At 46.8% G+C, this 22,132-nt stretch overlaps 1 protein-coding gene across 3 annotated transcripts in view; it reads left to right on the plus strand.

Moving 5' to 3' along the window:
* Positions 1 to 22,132, plus strand: part of CSF1R (colony stimulating factor 1 receptor) — a 201,857-nt gene that overhangs the window by 74,938 nt on the left and 104,787 nt on the right. For all 3 annotated transcript variants that reach the window (XM_068278423.1, XM_068278425.1, XM_068278424.1), the window contains exons 2-3: positions 9,095 to 9,361; positions 21,382 to 21,645. In XM_068278423.1, coding sequence (XP_068134524.1) covers positions 9,095 to 9,361; positions 21,382 to 21,645 — 531 coding nt within the window. The remainder of the gene's footprint in view (positions 1 to 9,094; positions 9,362 to 21,381; positions 21,646 to 22,132) is intronic.

The following is a 22,132-nucleotide window of genomic DNA, read 5'->3' on the forward strand; positions in this document are numbered from 1 at the left end:
AAGGAAAAAAACAGAGAGCCCAATATAGTGTAGTAATCTTGTTACCTTGGAGGAAAGTCAGCCAAAAATGGATATACTCATAAGTGTGGGTTACCAAACAGGCAACCACTTGATTTGCAGGTGGGGAGAATTATGAACTCACCTTACCCCACTCAGGTTTAAGATGTCGCTCTCTGTGGACAGGGAAAAAAGGGGGTATACCCTTCCACCAGGGGTGGACAAGATTTAATGCAAACATGTTGAACAGAGGCCAATATAGAATAAAAACGTCTAAAAACAGTTTAAAAGGTGGAAGTTGGTGGACTTACCTCCTCAAGATGAAACAGACTCGAAAGCGTTATTTAGGTAATAAAAATTAATCTAGCATATTGGAGCTACAAATAAATGTTATTTTTATTACCTAAATAACGCTTTCAAGTCTGTTTCATCTTGAAGGAAGTACGTAAGTCCACCAACGTCCCCCTTTTAAACTGTTTTTAGACGTTTTTATTCTATATTGGCGCCTCTGTTCAACATTTTTGCACCAAGATCAGAATATGTGCCGAATATGTATGTACCAAACCACAAAAAAATTCATCTAAATTCATGCCATTATGAAGAAAAAAAAAGAAATTATACACAAATAAATCAATTTTGTGAAACCATAACTTAAATTGGATCTGATTTTAAAAAAGAAATTCTCCAAACCCCGAACCTCCTCATGTTGCCAGTTGTGACAGATTTTCCACCTCCCCATTTCTGTACCGCTGCTGCACCTACACCCAACTCTTCTAGGCAAAGCTTGGAACCTTGGAATTAGGTTAGCTACTCCTATACCCACTTGACTACACTCATGCTAAGCAACTGGTCATACAAGCAGGGTCTGTCACGACTTGGGTTCTCAAGATTTGCATAGAGGATTTGGAATAGTGCTCTGTCAAGCGCCCACCACCAAGAAGAAGAGTATTTGTCCCAGCCAACACCTGATGATGCCAACCGGCTACTGAATGAATCAGATACACTTCACAACAGGTCCACTTATCATTGCTGAAATCAAAACACTATGATAATTCTCACAGTTGTAAAGTGTTTTTCTCTTGTTGGACTTGAGAGCTGCAGCCACTAGGTGCTCACTCAGAAGGCAGTAGAAGTGTTGGGGAGTCTTGCCCAAACATTCTTTACTGAATAGGTACTGGCTTACTAAACCCTATCCAAATATTATGATAATAAGATTACTCTTTAGTTACTCTTTAAAATTACCTTTATTATATTTTAAATGTACAGTGGGTTGCAAAAGTATTCGGCCCCCTTGAATTTTTCCACATTTTGTCACATTACTGCCACAAACATGCATCAATTTTATTGAAATTCCACGTGAAAGACCAGTACAAAGTGGTGTACATGTGAGAAGTGGATTGAAAATCATACATCATTCCAAACATTTTTTACAAATAAATAACTGCAAAGTGGGGTGTGCGTAATTATTTGGCCCCCTGAGTCAATACTTTTGTAGAACCACCTTTTGCTGCAATTACAGATGCCAGTCTTTTAGGGTATGTCTCTACCAGCTTTGCACATCTAGAGACTGAAATCCTTGCCCATTCTTCTTTGCAAAACAGCTCCAGCTTAGTCAGATTACATGGACAGTGTTTGTGAACAGCAGTTTTCAGATCTTGCCACAGATTCTCGATTGGATTTAGATCTGGACTTTGACTGGCACATTCCAACACATAGATATGTTTTGTTTTAAACCATTCCATTGTTGCCCTGGCTTTATGTTTAGGGTCATTGTCCTGCTGGAAGGTGAACCTCCGCCCCAGTCTCAAGTCTTTTGCAGTCTCCAAGAGGTTTTCTTCCAAGATTGCCCTGTATTTGGCTCCATCCATCTTCCCATCAACTCTGACCAGCTTCCCTGTCCCTGCTGAAGAGATGCACGCCCAGAGCATGATGCTGCCACCACCATATTTGAAAGTGGGATGGTGTGTTCAGAGTGATGTGCAGTGTTAGTTTTCCGCCAACACATAGCGTTTTGCATTTTGGCCAAAAAGTTCCATTTTGGTCTCATCTGACCAGAGCACATTCTTCCACATGGTTGCTGTGTCCCCCACATGGCTTGTGGCAAACTGCAAACGGGACTTCTTATGCTTTCTGTTAACAATGCCTTTCTTCTTGCCACTCTTCCATAAAGGCCAACTTTGTGCAGTGCATGACTAATAGTTGTCCTATGGACAGTCTCCCCCCTGAGCTGTAGATATCTGCAGCTCGTCCAGAGTCACCATGGGCCTCTTGACTGCATTTCTGATCAGCGCTCTCCTTGTTCGGCCTGTGAGTTTAGGTGGATGGCCTTGTCTTGGTAGGTTTACAGTTGTGCCATACTCCTTCCATTTCTGAATGATCGCTTGAACAGTGCTCCTTGGGATGTTCAAGGCTTTGGAAATCTTTTTGTAGCCTAAGCCTGCTTTAAATTTCTCAATAACTTGATCCCTGACCTGTCTTGGACCTAGTCCTGTCTTGTGTGTTCTTTGGACTTCACTGTGTTGTTGCTCCCAATATTCTCTTAGACAGCCTCTGAGGCCCTCACAGAGCAGCTGTATTTGTACTGACATTAGATTACACACAGGTGCACTCTATTTAGTCATTAGCACTCATCAGGCAATGTCTATAGGCAACTGACTGCACTCAGATCAAAGGGGGCCGAATAATTATGCACACACCACTTTGCAGTTATTTATTTGTAAAAAATGTTTGGAATTATGTATGATTTTCGTTCCATTTCTCCCGTGTACAGCACTTTGTGTTGGTCTTTCATGTGGAATTCCAATAAAATTGATTCATGTTTGTGGCAGTAATATGACAAAATGTGGAAAACTTCAAGGGGGCCGAATACTTTTGCAACCCACTGTATGTTTTAATTCTAGTTGAAATACATCTCCACCTTTTTTTGTTTTTGTTTCAGGAAACAATTTTTTGAATTCTTTTTTAAATATTTATATTTTTGAACCTGCCCTTTCCTGAAGAATGTTTGGATATCACCCAGCTACAGGCAGAGCTAGTGAAAGCAGAAGTGAGGACAAGATGATGCTAATGCAATGTCCTTGTGAAACATGCTTCCACTACATTGCAGTGTATGGTTACGGAGTGTATACAGGATGTACAGAGAAACTCTCCGCGCTCTGACAATTCTCTTCACTTCCTCGTCTCCCCCAGTTTAGAACGATTTCTGCTGAATAGTCAAAACCTTTTTCTCCCTAGAAGTTGTGGTTTCATTTCTTGTAAAGTTTGCACAACACGACTTCTCCTGCACAAAGCAAGAGTCGACTTCTCTTTACAGTCTTCCAATATTACTTGTGATTTGCGCAGAAAAAGTGGGATCAGCGCATCACCAGGCCGCCCCTGAATGGCCTCAGCTCAGAGATGCGCTGAGCCCCCCCAGGAACTACGAACGCACCTTGAACCAAACAGAGGCTCTGCATATACACCAAAGAAACACTAACAAGTGGGAGCAGCTGACCAGAATTAAATCAAACATAGCAAAGAAATGAACAGCGCTACTTAAAAACAGATGAGTGCTTACCTGCAAAAAAGTGCACACCCCACTCATGGGATTCAAATACACAATGAGCACACACATGACCTGTCTACCACTTGGAGGATGTTAGTTTCACTAACAATTTGCAATTTGTTAGGTACTTGTCCCTCCCACTGTCGTAGAAGTCTTTCCTCCATGGGAGGGGACCTAACACTAACTAATTTTTTTTTTTTTAATTTTACTGGTAACAAGTGGTAGACAGGTCATGTGTGTGCTCATTGTGTATTTGAATCCCATGAGTGGGGTGTGCACTTTTTTGCAGGTAAGCACTCATCTGTTTTTAAGTAGCGCTGTTCATTTCTTTGCATTACTTGTGATTTGCCTTTGAAGTCTGCAGTTACATTGTTTTGTTGCAGTGTTGTACTCTAAATTAGGCCTTCTGGGGGATTTCCAGGCCTTATGTATTGTGGTCCTAGAACCACACTATTTTTCAAGCATTATTTCCAAGAATAGATGGTCGACGAGATGGTAATCATTTTGAGTAGATGAAAATGCTATGTTAATTTCATGCAAAGTTATGCAGCTTTGAACTGGACCAATCAAGCGTGGTAGCTATTAATTCCAAGACGCCTAAATGTTCAGAGATTGATAAAAAAAATTAGAATAAACTCAAAATTATTATCATCTTATTGACCATCTCTATTTTCAAGCAATGAAGGTACCAAGCACAGAACTTTACAAATTCATTTTAAAGTAATAAGTAATATGCCCCAAACTATTATTTTATTGTTTTTATTTATACATCTTCCATAGCAATGTACATCGTACTAAACAAATAGTGGGGAGCATAGATACAATCAGGACATCCAGCAATACAAATACATACACAGCTGATGGGGGATGTGAGACATCCCCAATACTGGTACGTCAGAAACAGGGAACAGAGGCGCCAACAGGATATAAATGACTAAAGTCTTTACAATGTGTAGGGAGGCAGTGGTGGACTTATCTCCCTGAAGCAGACATGAAATATCGATTTTCAAACACATACAAATTTATCCACACATACTCCAGAATACAAAGCCACGGGTTTCACAGGTATATCCCTGCTTCCTCAGGCAATAACAGGGAGGAGTATACAACACCTAGTGCTGCCACGCGACTACATTGTTGTATACTCCTCCCTGTTATTGCCTGAGGAAGCAGCAATATACCTGTGAAACCCGTGGCTTTGTATTCTGGAGTATGTGTGGATAAATTTGTATGTGACAGTTTCATGTCTGCTTCAGGGAGATAAGTCCACCACTGCCTTCCTACACATTGTAAAGACTTTAGTCATTTATATCCTGTTGGCGCCTCTGTTCCCTGTTTCTGCGATACCTGAGCCCACCTCGGGTGGAGGGGTGTTATACCCTTTATCCGTCGATCTACAGAGAGCGACATCTAAATCCTGAGTGGGGACAGGTCTTAATCTCCTCACTTGCTTTTACAGTGCTTTCCTATACGGTGACCCTGGTTTGTGAGTATTATTGTTTACTTACCTTCATTTACCCTTTACCTAACATACAACACTATATTGGGCTCTCGGTGTCCCTTTTCCCAATACTGGTACATGTTTATATGATAACTTACAGCAGAATAAGAAACACTAGGAGGAGGTGCCTGCCCTTGCCTGCTTTGACGTTGCATGTATATAGCTGTCTTATAAGCATACAGGATTCAGTCTGATGAAGGCTCAAAAGCCGAAAGCTTACTCTAATTTATCTCTAAGTAAAGTTGGCTCGAACCTCCAATTTTCGGTTCGCAAACCACGAATGTGAATTTCTGCAAAAGTCTGCGAACCTGCCAACATAGCAAACCGCATTAGACTTCAATGGGCAGGCAAACTTGAAAAACTACAAACACTGTTCCTGGCCACAAATGTGAGGGAAAAGATGTTTCAAGGGGTCTAACACCTGGAGGGGGGCATGGCGGAGTGGGATACAAGCCAAAAGTCCCGGGGAAAAATATGGATTTGACGCAGAGCAGGGTTATAATCCCTAAAAGGCAGAAATCACATTGCATTTCTAAATTGGAGGTCTAAAGTGCTTGAAAACATCTTGTGTGTGTATACATGGATCAGGTAGTGTAAGTAGTGTACTGCTTCACACTGACACACCAAACTCACTGTGTAACGCACCGGAAACAGATGGCCGTGCTGGACTGGTGCGCACCATGTCGAGAGTGCAGGTAATGGTGGCTTTAAAGCCCATATGGCCGGGCTGTGGTAGCTCAATGACAGAACAACTGACTGAGTGTCCAGCTGATCGCATTTGGTCTGTCCACAATGAAGCAACGACCTTATTATCTTGGGTGTGCCCCCCAACACACTCATATAGCCGTTCATTGCTTCATTGTGATACGCAAGCCCCTTCAACGTGGCAAGGTAACGATCATGAAGGGGAACTGACACATGTACATGCCTTTTGTTTTGTTGTTGCAGCCACAGTGCAGCCAGAAAAATTAGGCAGGCATGTACACGCACCAGAACAATTATTATAGCGGCCTTAAAAATTCAAGAATCCACCTGGATTCCTGGACCCTGTTGGTGGTGGCGGAGAAGGCAGTGCTTTCTGACAGGACGTTTGAGGCAGGGCAAGCCAGAAGTTGAATGGCAAATTGTGACAGCTCTGGACACAGGTCAAGCCTGCGCACCCAGTAGTCTAGGGGTTCATCACTGCTTAGAGTGTCTACATCCGCACTTAAGGCCAGGTAGTCGGCTACCTGACGGTCGAGGCATTGGTGGAGCGTGGATCCGGAAGGGCTAAGGCAAGGCATTGGATTAAAGAATGTCTGCATGTCCGACATCACCATGAGATCGCTGGAGCGTCCTTGCCTGCGTGGACATGGGGGAAGGATTACTGGCAGTGGTACCTTTATTCCATTGTGCTGTGACATCACCCTTAAACACACTGTAAAGCATAGTTGCCAGCTTGTTCTGCAAGTGCTGCATCCTTTCTGCCTTCTGGTGATTTGGTAACATGTCCGCCACTTTGTGCCTATACTGAGGGTCTAGTAGCGTGGCCACCCAGTACAGCTCATTCCCCTTGAGTTTTTTTATATGGGGGTCCCTCAATAGGCTGGACAGCATGAAAGATGCCATCTGCACAAAGTCGGATGCCGACCTACTATCCATCTCGTCTTGCTCTTCCTCAGTGATGTCAGGTAAGTTCTCCTCCTCCCCCAGCCACGAACAATACCATGGGAAAGGTGAGTAGCACAAGCCCCCTGCAAGCCTGCTGCAGTTGTTCTTCCACCTCCTCCTCAAAGCCACCTCCTCCTCTGACTCCTCTTCGTCAGACGACTCTGTTTCCAACAACTCTTCCTCCTCTTCCTGTTCACGCTTCTCTACAGCTTGATCCACCACTCTACGCATGGCACGCTCCAGGAAGAAAGCATATGGGATCAAGTCGCTGATGGCGCCTTCATTTCGACTCACCAGGTTTGTCACCTCCTCAAACGGATGCATGAGCCTGCAGGCATTACGCATGAGTGTCCAGTACTTCGGCCAGAAAATGCTCAGCTCCCTAGAGCATGACCTTTCACTGTAGCTGTACAGGTACTCATTGATGGCTTTCTCCTGTTGTAGCAGGCGGTCAAAAATGAGGAGCGTTGAATTTGGGCTATTGCAAATCAAGCGCCTCACCGGCGAGTTGTTTCTCCTCTGAATATCGGCCAAGCTGGCCATGGCCATGTAGGAATGCCTGAAATGCCCACACACCTTCCTGGACTGCTTCAGGACCTCCTGTAAGCCTGGGTTCTTACACACAAATCTTTGGATTATAAGCTTGAGCACATGTGCCATGCAGGGTACATGTGTCAACTTTCCCAAACTCAAAGCCGACAAGAGATTGCTGCCGTTGTCACACACCACATTGCCGATCTCCAGTTGGTTTGGGGTCAGCCATTGATCCACCTGTTTGTTCAGTGCAGCCAGGAGAGCAGTCACACAGATGCAGTGAAAGGTATACACTGACTGCTGGTATAATACAATGTGGAGTCACACATATGCAGTGAAAAGTATGCACTGACTGCTGTATAATGATGAGATGAATACACTTGAAATCCTATAACGAGGATCTGTTATGGAGGGCGAGTCTGCCATCCATTCAAGTGAAAGGTATGCACTGACTGGTATAATACAATGTGCAGTCACACAGGTGCAGTGAAAGGTATGCACTGACTGCTGGTATAATACAATGTGCAGTACTGCAGTCACACAGGTGCAGTGAAACGTATGCACTGACTGCTGCTATAATACAATGTGCAGGCACACAGGTGCACTGAAAACGTATGCAGTGACTGCTGGTGGTATGATACAATGTGCAGTGACATGGTTGCACTGAAAAGGTGTGCTGAATGTGCTGGGCCTGGCACAGTATAGAAATTAGCAAGGGCCAGCTGCAACAGACAGGGTTGTATATGCAGTGTCAGTGGGCCACACAAAAAAAAACACACACACATGACAAGAACATTAGCACTCAAAAGAGCTGTTTTGGTGGTGCTTTTCAGCAACAAATATCAGCAAACACTACACAGAGAATTTAATGTGTGCATCAAACCAAGTAAAACCTGACAAATCTGGCTTTGCAAATTTGGCCTATCAGCAAAGAGCAAGCTACCAAGAGCTAACCAACGCTTTCCCTATCTCTACAGCAACCTCTCTCCCTTCTCTCACTAATAACAGCAGCAGGCAGAGTGAGAAAATGGCCGACTCTGCTGCCTTATATAATGTGGGGGGGCTCCAGGAGGGAGTGCAGCCTGATTGGCTGCCATGTGTCTGGGATCGGTTGAAAAGGGCGCCCGAGGTGCCTGTATGAAAAGGGCGCCGCCATAGACATCAATGTTATTTCTGGAAATATGGGCTACAAGGTGTAGAAAAGGGCGCCCGAGTTTTGATATAGGCTACAAGCGGGCTCCCCTTTGTAGCCCGTATTTTATTCGGCTACAGTAAGGTGCCCCTCTGTAGCCCATATTATTGCCTTTTTTTTGTAGCCTAAGTTTTTATATGGGCTACAAGCACTGTAAGCCGAATTATTTCATTCCCCCACTATCCATGGCGGCCTGGAGGGGGAATAGTAATTAACACATCCCGGAGTTTTTTTGTAGCCGAAGTTTTTATATGGGCTACACCAGGCGCCTTTTTTTGTAGCAGAAGTTTATATGGGCTACACCAAGCGTCTTTTTTGTAGCCGAAGTTTATATGGGCTACACCAGGCGCCTTTTTTGTAGCCGAAGTTGGTATATATATGGGCTCCACCAGGCGCCCTTTTTTACCGGCGCCCTTTTCATGTAGACCCATGTGTCTGCTGATTGTGATTGTGATGTAGAGGGTCAAAGCTTAACTCAATGATGTAGTATAGGGGGCGGGTCAAACGCGCTAAAGGTTCGGGGTTCGATGTGAACGCGATTCCGCATTGTTCGCGCAAATAAGTTTGCATGAGAACCGTTCGGCCATCTCTAAACCAGAATTATCAGCCTATTTTCTCTGCTCACTGTACAATCCTGAAATGCATTTGATTGCCTATTTCCCCTCTGTACTTCCAGGTGTCGCCACGCCGGTGATCACGCCCAGTGGAAACCACATCGTTATACAGAAAGGAGAATCGCTCAACATATCGTGCTCTGGAAATGGAACCGTTAGATGGGATATGAGTCATAATACGAGGAACCAGAGGAAGGGTATTTCCAAGTCCAGCACTCCCGAGCAGCTGAGGATAGAGAATGCCGGGTACGAGAGTACCGGAACCTACACGTGTGTCAGTAACGTCTCCTCTTCCTCAGAAACGGCATCGCTGCATCTCTTCGTAAGAGGTAAGACAATCTCTTCTAAACACAAAGAGCACAAATGTGAAGCAGGTCATTCGGATGTGACTCAAGGCTCAGAAATTGTGTGCCACCAGGGTTGCCAGTGTTCATCTCTCCTCCTCATTCGTTGTCTGTGGGGGTACCTCAAGGCTCTGCCCTCGGTCCCCTCCTCTTTTCCATCTACATGCACAGTCTTGGCAACTTAATCAACTCATTTGGGTTTCAAAACCACTTATATGAAGACGATACACACTGTACCTCTCAGTCCCAGACCTTAAAGGATATGTCCAAGCTAAATAAAAAATAAAAATCCACTTACCTGGGGCTTCCTCCAGCCCCTGGCAGCTGTCCTGTGCCCTCACCGCAGCTCCGGTGGCTCCTGCGCAGTACAGTCCTGATGACGTCAGCGCGACCACGTGAGCCTCACGTTGGAGAGCACAAGAAGCCGACCCGGAAGCCGACCTGGCGAGGTCGGCATCTGCAGAGGAGGAGACTGGGAACCACCGGAACTGCTGTGAGGGAATAGGATGGCTGCCAGGGGCTGGAGGAAGCCCCAGGTAAGTGGATTTTGTTTTTTTATTTAGCTTGGACATATCCTTTAACTCCCTCCTCACACATGTTCCTGACTGACTGCTTGTCTGCTATATTCTCCTGCATGTCCTCTCGCTTCCTATAACTTAATGGATACCAGAGCTGAATAAACCTAGAATACGCATGCGCAGCGCTCCTGGCCACGGGCGTGGGGCTGTAGGACGCACACAGCCTGGCTAGCACCTGCACAGTATTGCCCGACTCCGGTTACCTGGAAGAGGCTGCCGGGGGGGGGGATTTAGGTAGAATGGGGGGCAGAGAGGAGAACGGCTGGAGCAGTGAGCAGGACAGGTGACAGTATATGTCTGCTCCCCCATTCCCCCATTTCTCCAGGTTATTTCAGCTCTGGTACCTTTTAATATGAGTAAAACAGAACTAATTATTTTTCCACCCCTCTGTCTAATATATCAATAATTGTTAATAACCAGGGATACTTAATACAACCTTGTTATTACAGCTATACCGTAACTACCGGACGATTTTAGCAATTACGACATCAGAATCCTCATTCATGATCTGCCGCAATTACAGATGGTGATTTCAATGCATCCATAATTGCATCCACATTTGGCCCGTAATTCCGGATTTCAATCCGTAATCGTAACCAAGGAAATGCAGTTTTGTATACTACATTTTTTTTTTGTTTTTTAATGTTCAGAGGGTGGAACATTTTTAAAAAAATGATGTTGGGTCTCTCCCGAGCCTCTTTAACTCCTTGTCCCCATGCAGGCTGGGATAGCCAGAATGAGAAGCCCTGGCCACGTGGGGCTTCACACCCTGAGCTATACCAGCCCGCATGGACCATGGTAGGGTGGGGCTCCAGGGGAGAGGGGCAGCCAAGCCTCCCCCTCTCCCCAGAGCCCTTGTCCAATCCATGGACAAGTGGGGCGATGATGCCCGGAAAGGGTTAGGGGGGTTCAAGGTGGCACCTGGGAGTCCCCTTTAAGAAGACGACCCCCAGTGTCACGCTTGGAGGTGTATTCTCCACGGTCAGCACGTGATGCATAAGCTGACGTGAAGGAGGTACACACACCAGCACAAGGAATCAGGATATCCCCAGTTTAGTGGAGGAGAGGACTGACTCCAATAGGAGATTGTGGCGCACAGAGCCGGTGCAGATCCGAACAGCCACAAACAATACTTTCGTGATAACGTCTCAGCGCAAAATAGCGCTGAGCGCATAAACCAGAACTGAGGAGATCAGGACAGGTAGACAGAATGAACGCTTGCTAGCTAGCCGCTACTTAGTGACAGCACGCGTCCACAACAAGACAGACTGGAATGAGGCAGCCAATGCGTTTACAGCGATGGCGTGCCTCACAAAGACAGGACAGGATAGTCAGGAAATAGCAGGATCAAGATAGATGAACGTAACACAGACAAATATACAATAAGTATGTTTTCCTAGCGTATTACAATTACAGCTATCAATGAAACTATTTGTAACGTCTGACTAACATATGTATATATCGGCAATGAACCAATATATGACATAAGCAGGAACACTGACTCGCACTGGAGCAATACAGGGAACAGGACTCAGAAGGATTCGCTATCTCTTCGCAGAGATGAACGCAATCCACAAACGGTAACAGGACAGGATTCAGAAGGATTCGTTATCTCCTCGCAGAGATGAACGCAATCCACAAACAGGACCAGGAACAGGATAACTAGCTCAGCACGGGTGATCAACGTGCTAGAACTGACTAGCTGAACACAGGATATAAACAGTTCGTGTACGTATATATCAGCGTTACTGATGTATCAACGTAACACGAATACAAGGAAATTAATAAACGTGCTGGTATGCATATATATGGGCAATGAACCAATATATGATGCAAGACCAGCAAAGTATCTTTTGAACAAGAAACACGGTCTGGGGCTGAAGCAACAGCAAGACAGGCTTAAACTGAAGCTATGATAGCCCAAGGAAACCCTGCAGGAAGCAGATCTTTATACTGAGGTCATCCAATGGGAGCAGACATGCAGATTCCCACACAGGTGAATGATAATCAGTCACAAGTAGTGTTGGGCGAACATCTAGATGTTCGGGTTCGGGCCGAACAGGCCGAACATGGCCGCGATGTTCGGGTGTTCGACCCGAACTCCGAACATAATGGAAGTCAATGGGGACCCGAACTTTTGTGGTTTGTAAAGCCTCCTTACATGCTACATACCCCAAATTTGCAGGGTATGTGCACCTTGGGAGTGGGTACAAGAGGAAAAAAAAATTAGCAAAAAGAGCTTATAGTTTTTGAGAAAATCGATTTTAAAGTTTCAAAGGGAAAACTGTCTTTTAAATGCGGGAAATGTCTGTTTTCTTTGCACAGGTAACATGTTTTTTGTCGGCATGCAGTCATAAATGTAATACATATAAGAGGTTCCAGGAAAAGGGACCGGTAACGCTAACCCAGCAGCAGCACACGTGATGGAACAGGAGGAGGGTGGCGCAGGAGGAGAAGAAGGCCACGCTTTGTGAGACACAACAACCCCGGCCTTGCATGAGGGCAAGAAGCGTGCGGATAGCAGGCTTTGTACCGCCATGCAGTCATAAATGTAATAAAGATAAGTGGTTCAATAAACAGGGACCACGCGGCAACGCTAACCCAGCAGCAGCAGACGTGATGGAACAGGAGCAGGCGCAGGAGGAGAAGGCCACGCTTTGTGAGACACAACAACCCAGGCCTTGCATGAGGGCAAGAAGCGTGCGGATAGCAGGCTTTGTACCGCCATGCAGTCATAAATGTAATAAAGATAAGTGGTTCAATAAACAGGGACCACGCGGCAACGCTAACCCAGCAGCAGCAGACGTGATGGAACAGGAGGAGGCGCAGGAGGAGAAGGCCACGCTTTGTGAGACACAACAACCCAGGCCTTGCATGAGGGCAAGAAGCGTGCGGATAGCATGCTTTGTACCGCCATGCAGTCATAAATGTAATAAAGATAAGTGGTTCAATAAACAGGGACCACGCGGCAACGCTAACCCAGCAGCAGCAGACGTGATGGAACAGGAGCAGGCGCAGGAGGAGAAGGCCACGCTTTGTGAGACACAACAACCCAGGCCTTGCATGAGGGCAAGAAGCGTGCGGATAGCAGGCTTTGTACCGCCATGCAGTCATAAATGTAATAAAGATAAGTGGTTCAATAAACAGGGACCACGCGGCAACGCTAACCCAGCAGCAGCAGACGTGATGGAACAGGAGGAGGCGCAGGAGGAGAAGGCCACGCTTTGTGAGACACAACAACCCAGGCCTTGCATGAGGGCAAGAAGCGTGCGGATAGCATGCTTTGTACCGCCATGCAGTCATAAATGTAATAAAGATAAGTGGTTCAATAAACAGGGACCACGCGGCAACGCTAACCCAGCAGCAGCAGACGTGATGGAACAGGAGCAGGCGCAGGAGGAGAAGGCCACGCTTTGTGAGACACAACAACCCAGGCCTTGCATGTGGACAAAAAGCGTGCGGATATAGCAGCAATGCTTTTTGCCGCCATGCAGTCATAAATGTAATACAGATGAGAGGTTCAATAAACAGGGCCCGGAAACGCAACACCATCCCAGATGTTCATTGGTCATGTTACTTGGTTGGGGTCCTGGAGTGTTGCGTAGTCATTTCCAATCCAGGATTGATTCATTTTAATTTGAGTCAGACGGTCTGCATTTTCTGTAGAGAGGCGGATACGCCGATCTGTGACGATGCCTCCGGCAGCACTGAAACAGCGTTCCGACATAACGCTGGCTGCCGGGCAAGCCAGCACCTCTATTGCGTACATTGCCAGTTCGTGCCAGGTGTCTAGCTTCGATACCCAATAGTTGAAGGGTGCAGATGGATGGTTCGACACAGCTACGCCATCTGACATGTAGTCCTTGACCATCTTCTCCAGGCGATCGGTGTTGGAGGTGGATCTGCACGCTTGCTGTTCAGTGGGCTGCGGCTGCATGGGTGTCAGAAAATTTTCCCACTCCAAGGACACTGCCGATACCATTCCCTTTTGGGTACTAGCTGCGGCTTGCGTTGTTTGCTGCCCTCCTGGTCGTCCTGGGTTTGCGGAAGTCAGTCTGTCTGCGTACAACTGGCTAGAGGAGGGGGAGGATGTCAATCTCCTCTCTAAAGTCTCCACAAGGGCCTGCCGGTATTCTTCCATTTTGACCTGTCTGACTCTTTCTTCAAGCAGTTTTGGAACATTGTGTTTGTACCGTGGATCCAGAAGGGTATAAACCCAGTAATTGGTGTTGTCCAGAATGCGCACAATGCGTGGGTCACGTTCAATGCAGTCTAGCATGAATTGAGCCATGTGTGCCAGAGTCCTACCAGAATCCTCATCATCCTCTTGTGAGCGTTGTGATAGTTGTTGTGATGCATCATAGTTGTCACCTTCCTCCTGGTCTGCTTCTGCTGACCATTCGCGTTGAATTGTGGAAGTCCAACGTGCACCGCTCTGGCCCTCGTCAGTGGTGGCATGAAATTCCTGCTCCAACTCCAGCTGTTCCTCCTCCTCTTCTTCGTCATAGCTGCTGGGGCCAGCGTTCCCTGAGGCGGATGGCCTGATGTTGGTACCATCACGCTGATCGTTTTCTCCTTCAGATTCCCCCAGTTGCATCATGACAGCTGTTTCCTTGATTTTTAACATCGACCTCTTCAGTAAACACAGCAGTGGTATGGTAATGCTGACTGAAGAGTTGTCACTGCTCACAAGCAACGTGGATTGCTCAAAATTTTGGAGGACTTGGCAGAGGTCCAACATGTTGGCCCAATCGGATCCACAGAAGCTTGGCAGCTGGCCGGATGCGCCTCGGTACTGCGCCGTCATGTACTGGACCACTGCACTCTTCTGCTCGCAAAAGCGGGCTAGCATGTGCAGCGTAGAATTCCAGCGCGTAGGGACATCACACAGCAAGCGATGGTGGGGGAGATTGAAGCGCTCCTGCATCTTGGCGAGTGCCCCCGAAGCAGTACTGGAATTTCTACAATGTTTGGACACTCGACGCACCTTCAACAGCAGATCGGGCACGCCTGGGTATGTCCTCAGGAACCGCTGAACTACTAGGTTCATCACGTGCGCCAGGCAAGGGATGTGTGTCAGCTTAGCCAACCTTAAAGCGCGAATGAGATTACTCCCATTATCACACACAACCATGCCCGGTTTCAGGTCCAGCGGTGCCAGCCACAAATCCGTCTGTTCCTTTATTCCCCTCCAAATTTCCTCCCCTGTGTGCTGCTTATCCCCAAGGCAGATTAGCTTCAGCAACGCTTGCTGACGCATGCCAACAGCTGTGCTGCACTGCTTCCACGATCCTACTGCTGCTGGGTTAGCGTTTCCGGATGAGGTACAGCTTTGAGATGCGTTGGAGGAGAAGGAGTCAGAGAGGTAGGTGCTGCTGTTATCCAGTGGGAGGGACGGCGGTGCAGCTGTTTGTGGCGTGGGCAACACCCGTGCCGTAGCAGGTGAGGAATCGCTGCCAGGCTCCACAAGGTTCACCCAGTGCGCGGTAAGGGAGATGTATCGACCCTGGCCGAACGCACTCGTCCAGGTGTCAGTGGTGAGGTGAACCTTGCAGGCAACGGCATTCTTCAAGCTTCGGGTTATTTTGCTGACCACGTGCTCATGCAACTCAGGCACTGCAGAGCGTGCAAAGTGGTAGCGGCTGGGAACCACGTAACGTGGGATGGCCACTGACATCATGCCCTTGAAGCTGTTTGTCTCCACCAATCGATATGGCAGCATTTCGCAGGCCAGAAGCTTGGCTATGCTGGCTGTTACTGCCACGGCCCGGGGGTCATTTGCTGGCAATTTCCTCTTGCGCTCAAACATCTCCGACACAGACAACTGAACCGTAGCGCTGCACACGGAAGGGCTGTTGGTTGTTGTGTTTGATGAACACTGGGAGACCTCAAGAGCACTACTCCGGAAAGTGACAGTGTCAGCGTCGTCTGATGTTTGTGAATGTTGTGAACCACGCAATGGCTGGGCTACTGCTGCTGCTGAGGCGGGTCTGGTGAACCCAAGGGAGGCAGTGTTGTTTCTGGTACCCTGTCCTGACGCGTTTGCCCAAAGAGTGGGATGTTTGGATAGCATGTGACGGCTCATGCTGGTGGTGGAGAGGTTGTTAATATTTTTCCCCCTGCTCAGGCGGGTCTTGCACACCTTGCAAATCGCCATGGTAACATCCTCAGTGCAGTCTTCAAAGAAAGCCCAGACTTTGGAGCACCTGCCTCCTTGCTGGCGATTTCTGTTTGCTCCTCTTTTGCCTCTCACTTGAACTTCCACGCTTGTGGTGCCTGAAATTGCGCGCCGCCTACCTTGTGGCACAAGGCGAACTCGTGCAGCAGTGTGTTCTTCAACAGACTCATCTGTGCTGCTGCTACGACGGCGATGTTCTCGTTCACAAACAAAATCTGGGTCTCTGTCCACATTGTCCATACCCTCCTCTTCCATCTCCTCAAACTCGTCATATGTCATTGTGGGCCACCGCCGTGGAGTAGAGCTCCCCACAACAACCTCTGCGCAGCACACTCCGACGTCGTCTTCCAGATCTTGTCGGCCGACCTCCTGCAATTGCAACCCCTCCTGCCCAAATTGCTCTGGGATTTGGGTTTCCGAGTCCTCTTCGGACTCGCCTTGTATTTCAGTGCGCGGTGCATTTCCCACAGTTAACGGTTGTGAATCCAGGCACAACATTTCTGGCTGTTCCTCCATTGACCTTTGAAAGGTGGAAGTTTGTTGGGCTGGGAATAGCTCCTGCGAATACCCCATTGTGTCCTGAGGTAATTCATCGGACTGGTTATCTGGCAGTTGTGTGCGTGGTGTCGCTGCCGGTTGTGTCAGCTTTGTGCCCACTGGCTCCTTGTAACTGGCTGAGGACTCGGACCTCGTGCGTGATGTGCTGGTGCTGCTTAACCCACTGCTGGACGCTTGAGAGGTCATCCAAGTAATTATCTGGTCCTGTTCTTTTGGATTTGTGAGGGTTGTTGTCCTGGACAACATGGGCGGTATTGAGTGGGTTTTCTTGGGTGCTCCCCTGTGGCCTGTACGTGAACCGTCAGGGGAAACACCTCTTCCCTTGCCCCTCCCTCTTTCACCGGATTTCTTCCTCATTTCACTTATCCTTACAGTACACGCTGACTGGCAGCAGTACAGTGGCAGTACAGAAATGCTATACAGTACCACTATTCCCAGCAGCGACACAGAGCACAATGCTATACAGTGACGGGTGAGCGGTGTACCACTATTCCCAGCAGACACAGAACAGTACACAGAATGCTATATAGTGTGGCTGAACGAGCGGTGTACCACTATTCCCAGCAGACACAGAACAGTACACAGAATGCTATATAGTGTGGCTGAACGAGCGGTGTACTACTGTTCCCATCAGACACAGAACAGTACACAGAATGCTATATAGTGTGGCTGAACGAGCGGTGTACCACTATTCCCAGCAGACACAGAACAGTACACAGAATGCTATATAGTGTGGCTGAACGAGCGGTGTACTACTGTTCCCAGCAGACACAGAACAGTACACAGAATGCTATATAGTGTGGCTGAACGAGCGGTGTACCACTGTTCCCAGCAGACACAGAACAGTACACAGAATGCTATATAGTGTGGCTGAACGAGCGGTGTACTACTGTTCCCAGCAGACACAGAACAGTACACAGAATGCTATATAGTGTGGCTGAACGAGCGGTGTACCACTGTTCCCAGCAGACACAGAACAGTACACAGAATGCTATATAGTGTGGCTGAACGAGCGGTGTACTACTGTTCCCAGCAGACACAGAACAGTACACAGAATGCTATATAGTGTGGCTGAACGAGCGGTGTACCACTATTCCCAGCAGACACAGAACAGTACACAGAATGCTATATAGTGTGGCTGAACGAGCGGTGTACTACTGTTCCCAGCAGACACAGAACAGTACACAGAATGCTATATAGTGTGGCTGAACGAGTGGTGTACCACTATTCCCAGCAGACACAGAACAGTACACAGAATGCTATATAGTGTGGCTGAACGAGCGGTGTACCACTATTCCCAGCAGACACAGAACAGTACACAGAATGCTATATAGTGTGGCTGAACGAGCGGTGTACTACTGTTCCCATCAGACACAGAACAGTACACAGAATGCTATATAGTGTGGCTGAACGAGCGGTGTACTACTGTTCCCAGCAGACACAGAACAGTACACAGAATGCTATATAGTGTGGCTGAACGAGCGGTGTACTACTGTTCCCAGCAGACACAGAACAGTACACAGAATGCTATATAGTGTGGCTGAACGAGCGGTGTACTACTGTTCCCAGCAGACACAGAACAGTACACAGAATGCTATATAGTGTGGCTGAACGAGCGGTGTACTACTGTTCCCAGCAGACACAGAACAGTACACAGAATGCTATATAGTGTGGCTGAACGAGCGGTGTACTACTGTTCCCAGCAGACACAGAACAGTACACAGAATGCTATATAGTGTGGCTGAACGAGCGGTGTACTACTGTTCCCAGCAGACACAGAACAGTACACAGAATGCTATATAGTGTGGCTGAACGAGCGGTGTACTACTGTTCCCAGCAGACACAGAACAGTACACAGAATGCTATATAGTGTGGCTGAACGAGCGGTGTACTACTGTTCCCAGCAGACACAGAACAGTACACAGAATGCTATATAGTGTGGCTGAACGAGCGGTGTACTACTGTTCCCAGCAGACACAGAACAGTACACAGAATGCTATATAGTGTGGCTGAACGAGCGGTGTACTACTGTTCCCAGCAGACACAGAACAGTACACAGAATGCTATATAGTGTGGCTGAACGAGCGGTGTACTACTGTTCCCAGCAGCGACACACAATGACTGGGGGGGACCCTGGCTAGCGTGGCTGGAGCGCGAACTACCCTGCCTGCCTACCCAAAGCTAAACCCACAGACAAATGGCGGAGATATGACGTGGTTCGGGTATTTATTTACCCGAACCACGTGACAGTTCGGCCAATCAGAGCGCGTTCGGGTCCGAACCACGTGACCCGTTCGGCCAATCACAGCGCTAGCCGAACGTTCGGGGAACGTTCGGCCATGCGCTCTTAGTTCGGCCATATGGCCGAACGGTTTGGCCGAGCACCGTCAGGTGTTCGGCCGAACTCGAACATCACCCGAACAGGGTGATGTTCTGCAGAACCCGAACAGTGGCGAACACTGTTCGCCCAACACTAGTCACAAGCTGACAGCAAGGAAAGGCAGACAAAGCTATGCAGCTTGCATGGAAAGAGATCAGAACTGCCTCAGCAGCACTACTACTGCCAGCAATACCTGCTGCAGCAGCGATCATAACACCCAGATTCCAGCCCCTTCCCCTAGAGAAATTAGTTTAGGGGTACACAGTATCCCTTACTCATTTCCACAAAGGGTTAAAGAAATAAAAACATAGCCATGAGAACCATAACCCTAACTCCTAATCAAATTCAAATCGAAAAGGCTATTCGATTTGTAATTTCGATTATGGTCGAATTATAAGCGTATGCAGTCATAATCAAAACAACTCGAAGTTGAAACCGTACCCTTACGACCATCAATTAATATAACACCCCCACAACTTCAGTTCCCAAAGCACGGTGCTTAGGGGTAATATTTGACTCCTCTCTCTCCTTTACTCCTCACATTCACTCCCTAACAAGCTCCTATCATCTCCAACTCAAAAACAATCTCGCTTCTGACCTTTTCTCTTTCAGGACATACAGTAACTAAAATGTTAATATATGCTCTTATAATATCTCTTCTGGAATACTGTAGTATACTGTTTTGTGGACTACTTTCTAACAGACTGGCCCCACTCCAATCTGTACTGAACTCAGCTGCTCATCTCATTCATCTCTCTTCTCGATCTTCCTCTGCTGACCCTCTTTGTCAAGCTCTTCACTGGCTGCAAATTAACCAGAGGATCCAGTTCAAACTCCTAACCCTAACTTACAAAGCTCTCCACAATCTCTCTCCCCTGTACATCTCCTCACTAGTCTCCAGATACCAATCCAACCGCAATCTCAGATCTCATGACCTTCTTCTGTCCTCCTCTAGAATTACCTCTGTGCATTCACCTATACAAGATATCGATCATTCTTCACCCCTCCTCTGGAATGCCCTTCCACAACACGTCCGTCACTCTCCAACCTTTGATATCTCTAAATGGCTGCCTCAATACTCACTTTTTCCGACAAGCATACACTCTGCCTTAGGCCATTCCCCTTTGACCTAAGGCCAAGTTGCACTCCCTACTACTGTAGATATCCTAAAAACACATTGTCTCTAGGTATGATTATTGTATACTCCCCCGCCTTTTGTTCCCTCCCCTTCCCCTATTCCTTTAGATTGCAAGCTCACAAGGGCACAGCTCTCTCACCCTGGTATTGTTTAAAAAGAAATAAATATGGCAGCCTCCATGTCCCTCTCACTTCAGGTTAATTTTAAGTGTTGTTTTAACCACTTAAGCCCAACTGGACGGACATTCTCATCCAGTTGGGCTGTGTGCACTCCCGCAGGTCGTGCGCGCTCCCGCCGCCAGCCGTTAGCCCAGCGATCAATAAATGGGATTATAGATCCCATTCACTGATCGAAGACCCCCCCCTCCCGCAGAAAAACCGACAGCCTCTTAATAGAGGCTGCTGTTTTTCTGATACACAAAACATTTCCCGTCCTCCTAATGCTTCCTGGAAGCCTGATCATATGCTTCCAGGACTTTTTGACTGAGGCCATCTTGTGACCAAATAGTAAAACTACACCTACATCTATTTTTTATTAAACAAATGCATTATTTTACATTTCAAATTAGCTGTTTGCCCCCCACACCACAAATTACCCAGATAAAATTTTTAATACAAAAAAAAAATAAAAAAATTACAATTAAAAAAACAAACAACATAAATAGTTACCTAAGGGTCTGAACTTTTTAAATAAGCATGTCAAAGGAGTATATTAATATTTTTTTTTTAAATTATAAGCTTGTAAATAGTGATGGACGCAAATTGAAAAAATGCACTTTTATTTCCAGATAAAATATCGGCGGCATACATTGTGATAGGGACATAATTTAAATGGTGTAATAAGCGGGACAAATGGGCAAATGAAACACATGGGTTTTAATTATGGTAGCATGTATTAATTTCAAACTATAATGGCGAAAAACTGATTTTTTTTTTCCATTTCTTTTTTAATATCCTTGTTAAAATGGATTTAGAATAAAATAATTCCTATCAAAATGTATCACCCAAAGAAAGACTAATTGGTGGTGGAAAAAACAAGATATAGACCAATTCATTGTGATGAGTAGTGATAAAGTTATTGGCAAATGAATGGGAGGGGAAAGTTGCTCAGATGCAAAAAATAAACAACCCTTCGGGCTTAAGAGGTTAATTTTACATTTTTCTCCCCCAACAGATCCATCCAATATGTGGAGTGTACTGAGCATGAGAGTCCTTGCTGATGAGGGCTCTGACGTTGTCCTTCCATGTCTGATAACAGACCCGTCTGTCCCCTTGTCTGTCATCACTTTATCCCGCCCCCGGGCTGCATCGTTTGATCCTAGGAAAGGATTTATCATCCCGAGTGTACAGACGACAGACGAGGGGTCATATGTGTGTCGGGCCAAGGTGGCAAATTCTGTGAAAGAGTCCCGGAGTATTACCCTGATCGTCAAAAAAGGTAATCTATAGCAAATACTAGCCAAGCTGCCTTAAAGGCTCCCACAGTGACACCATGGAAGATTGATGCCTCCTTTCACGTGTATTTTGTTTATTAGTGTCCTACAGAGGGTGTGCAGGTCTGTTTATAAAGACATATAAGCCTGGAGTAACCTATACACAGGCAGTGCCATGCTCAGCCAGTAACATGGAGGCACCTGCTCTCTGCTGCTGAGATCTAATGTCCTTAAAGGGCATACATGAAAAAGGGTGCTTGGATAAAAGGTGCAGGGGATTGCCGCTAGTGGAATATCCCTACAATTAGTGATATTCTACTGGCTAAACCTAACCCTACTCTCACACAAAATGTTCCTCTAGTGTTCCCTAAACTTAAGACCCCACCTGGTGGTCCTTAACCCTAAGACCTCCCGTGTGGTGCCTAAACCTTAGACCCCCTGGTGGTGCCTAACCCTAAGACCCCCCTGGCGGTGCCTAACCCTAACCCCCCT

This window comes from Hyperolius riggenbachi, chromosome 3, assembly GCF_040937935.1.
Source record: "Hyperolius riggenbachi isolate aHypRig1 chromosome 3, aHypRig1.pri, whole genome shotgun sequence".
NCBI lineage: Eukaryota > Metazoa > Chordata > Amphibia > Anura > Hyperoliidae > Hyperolius > Hyperolius riggenbachi.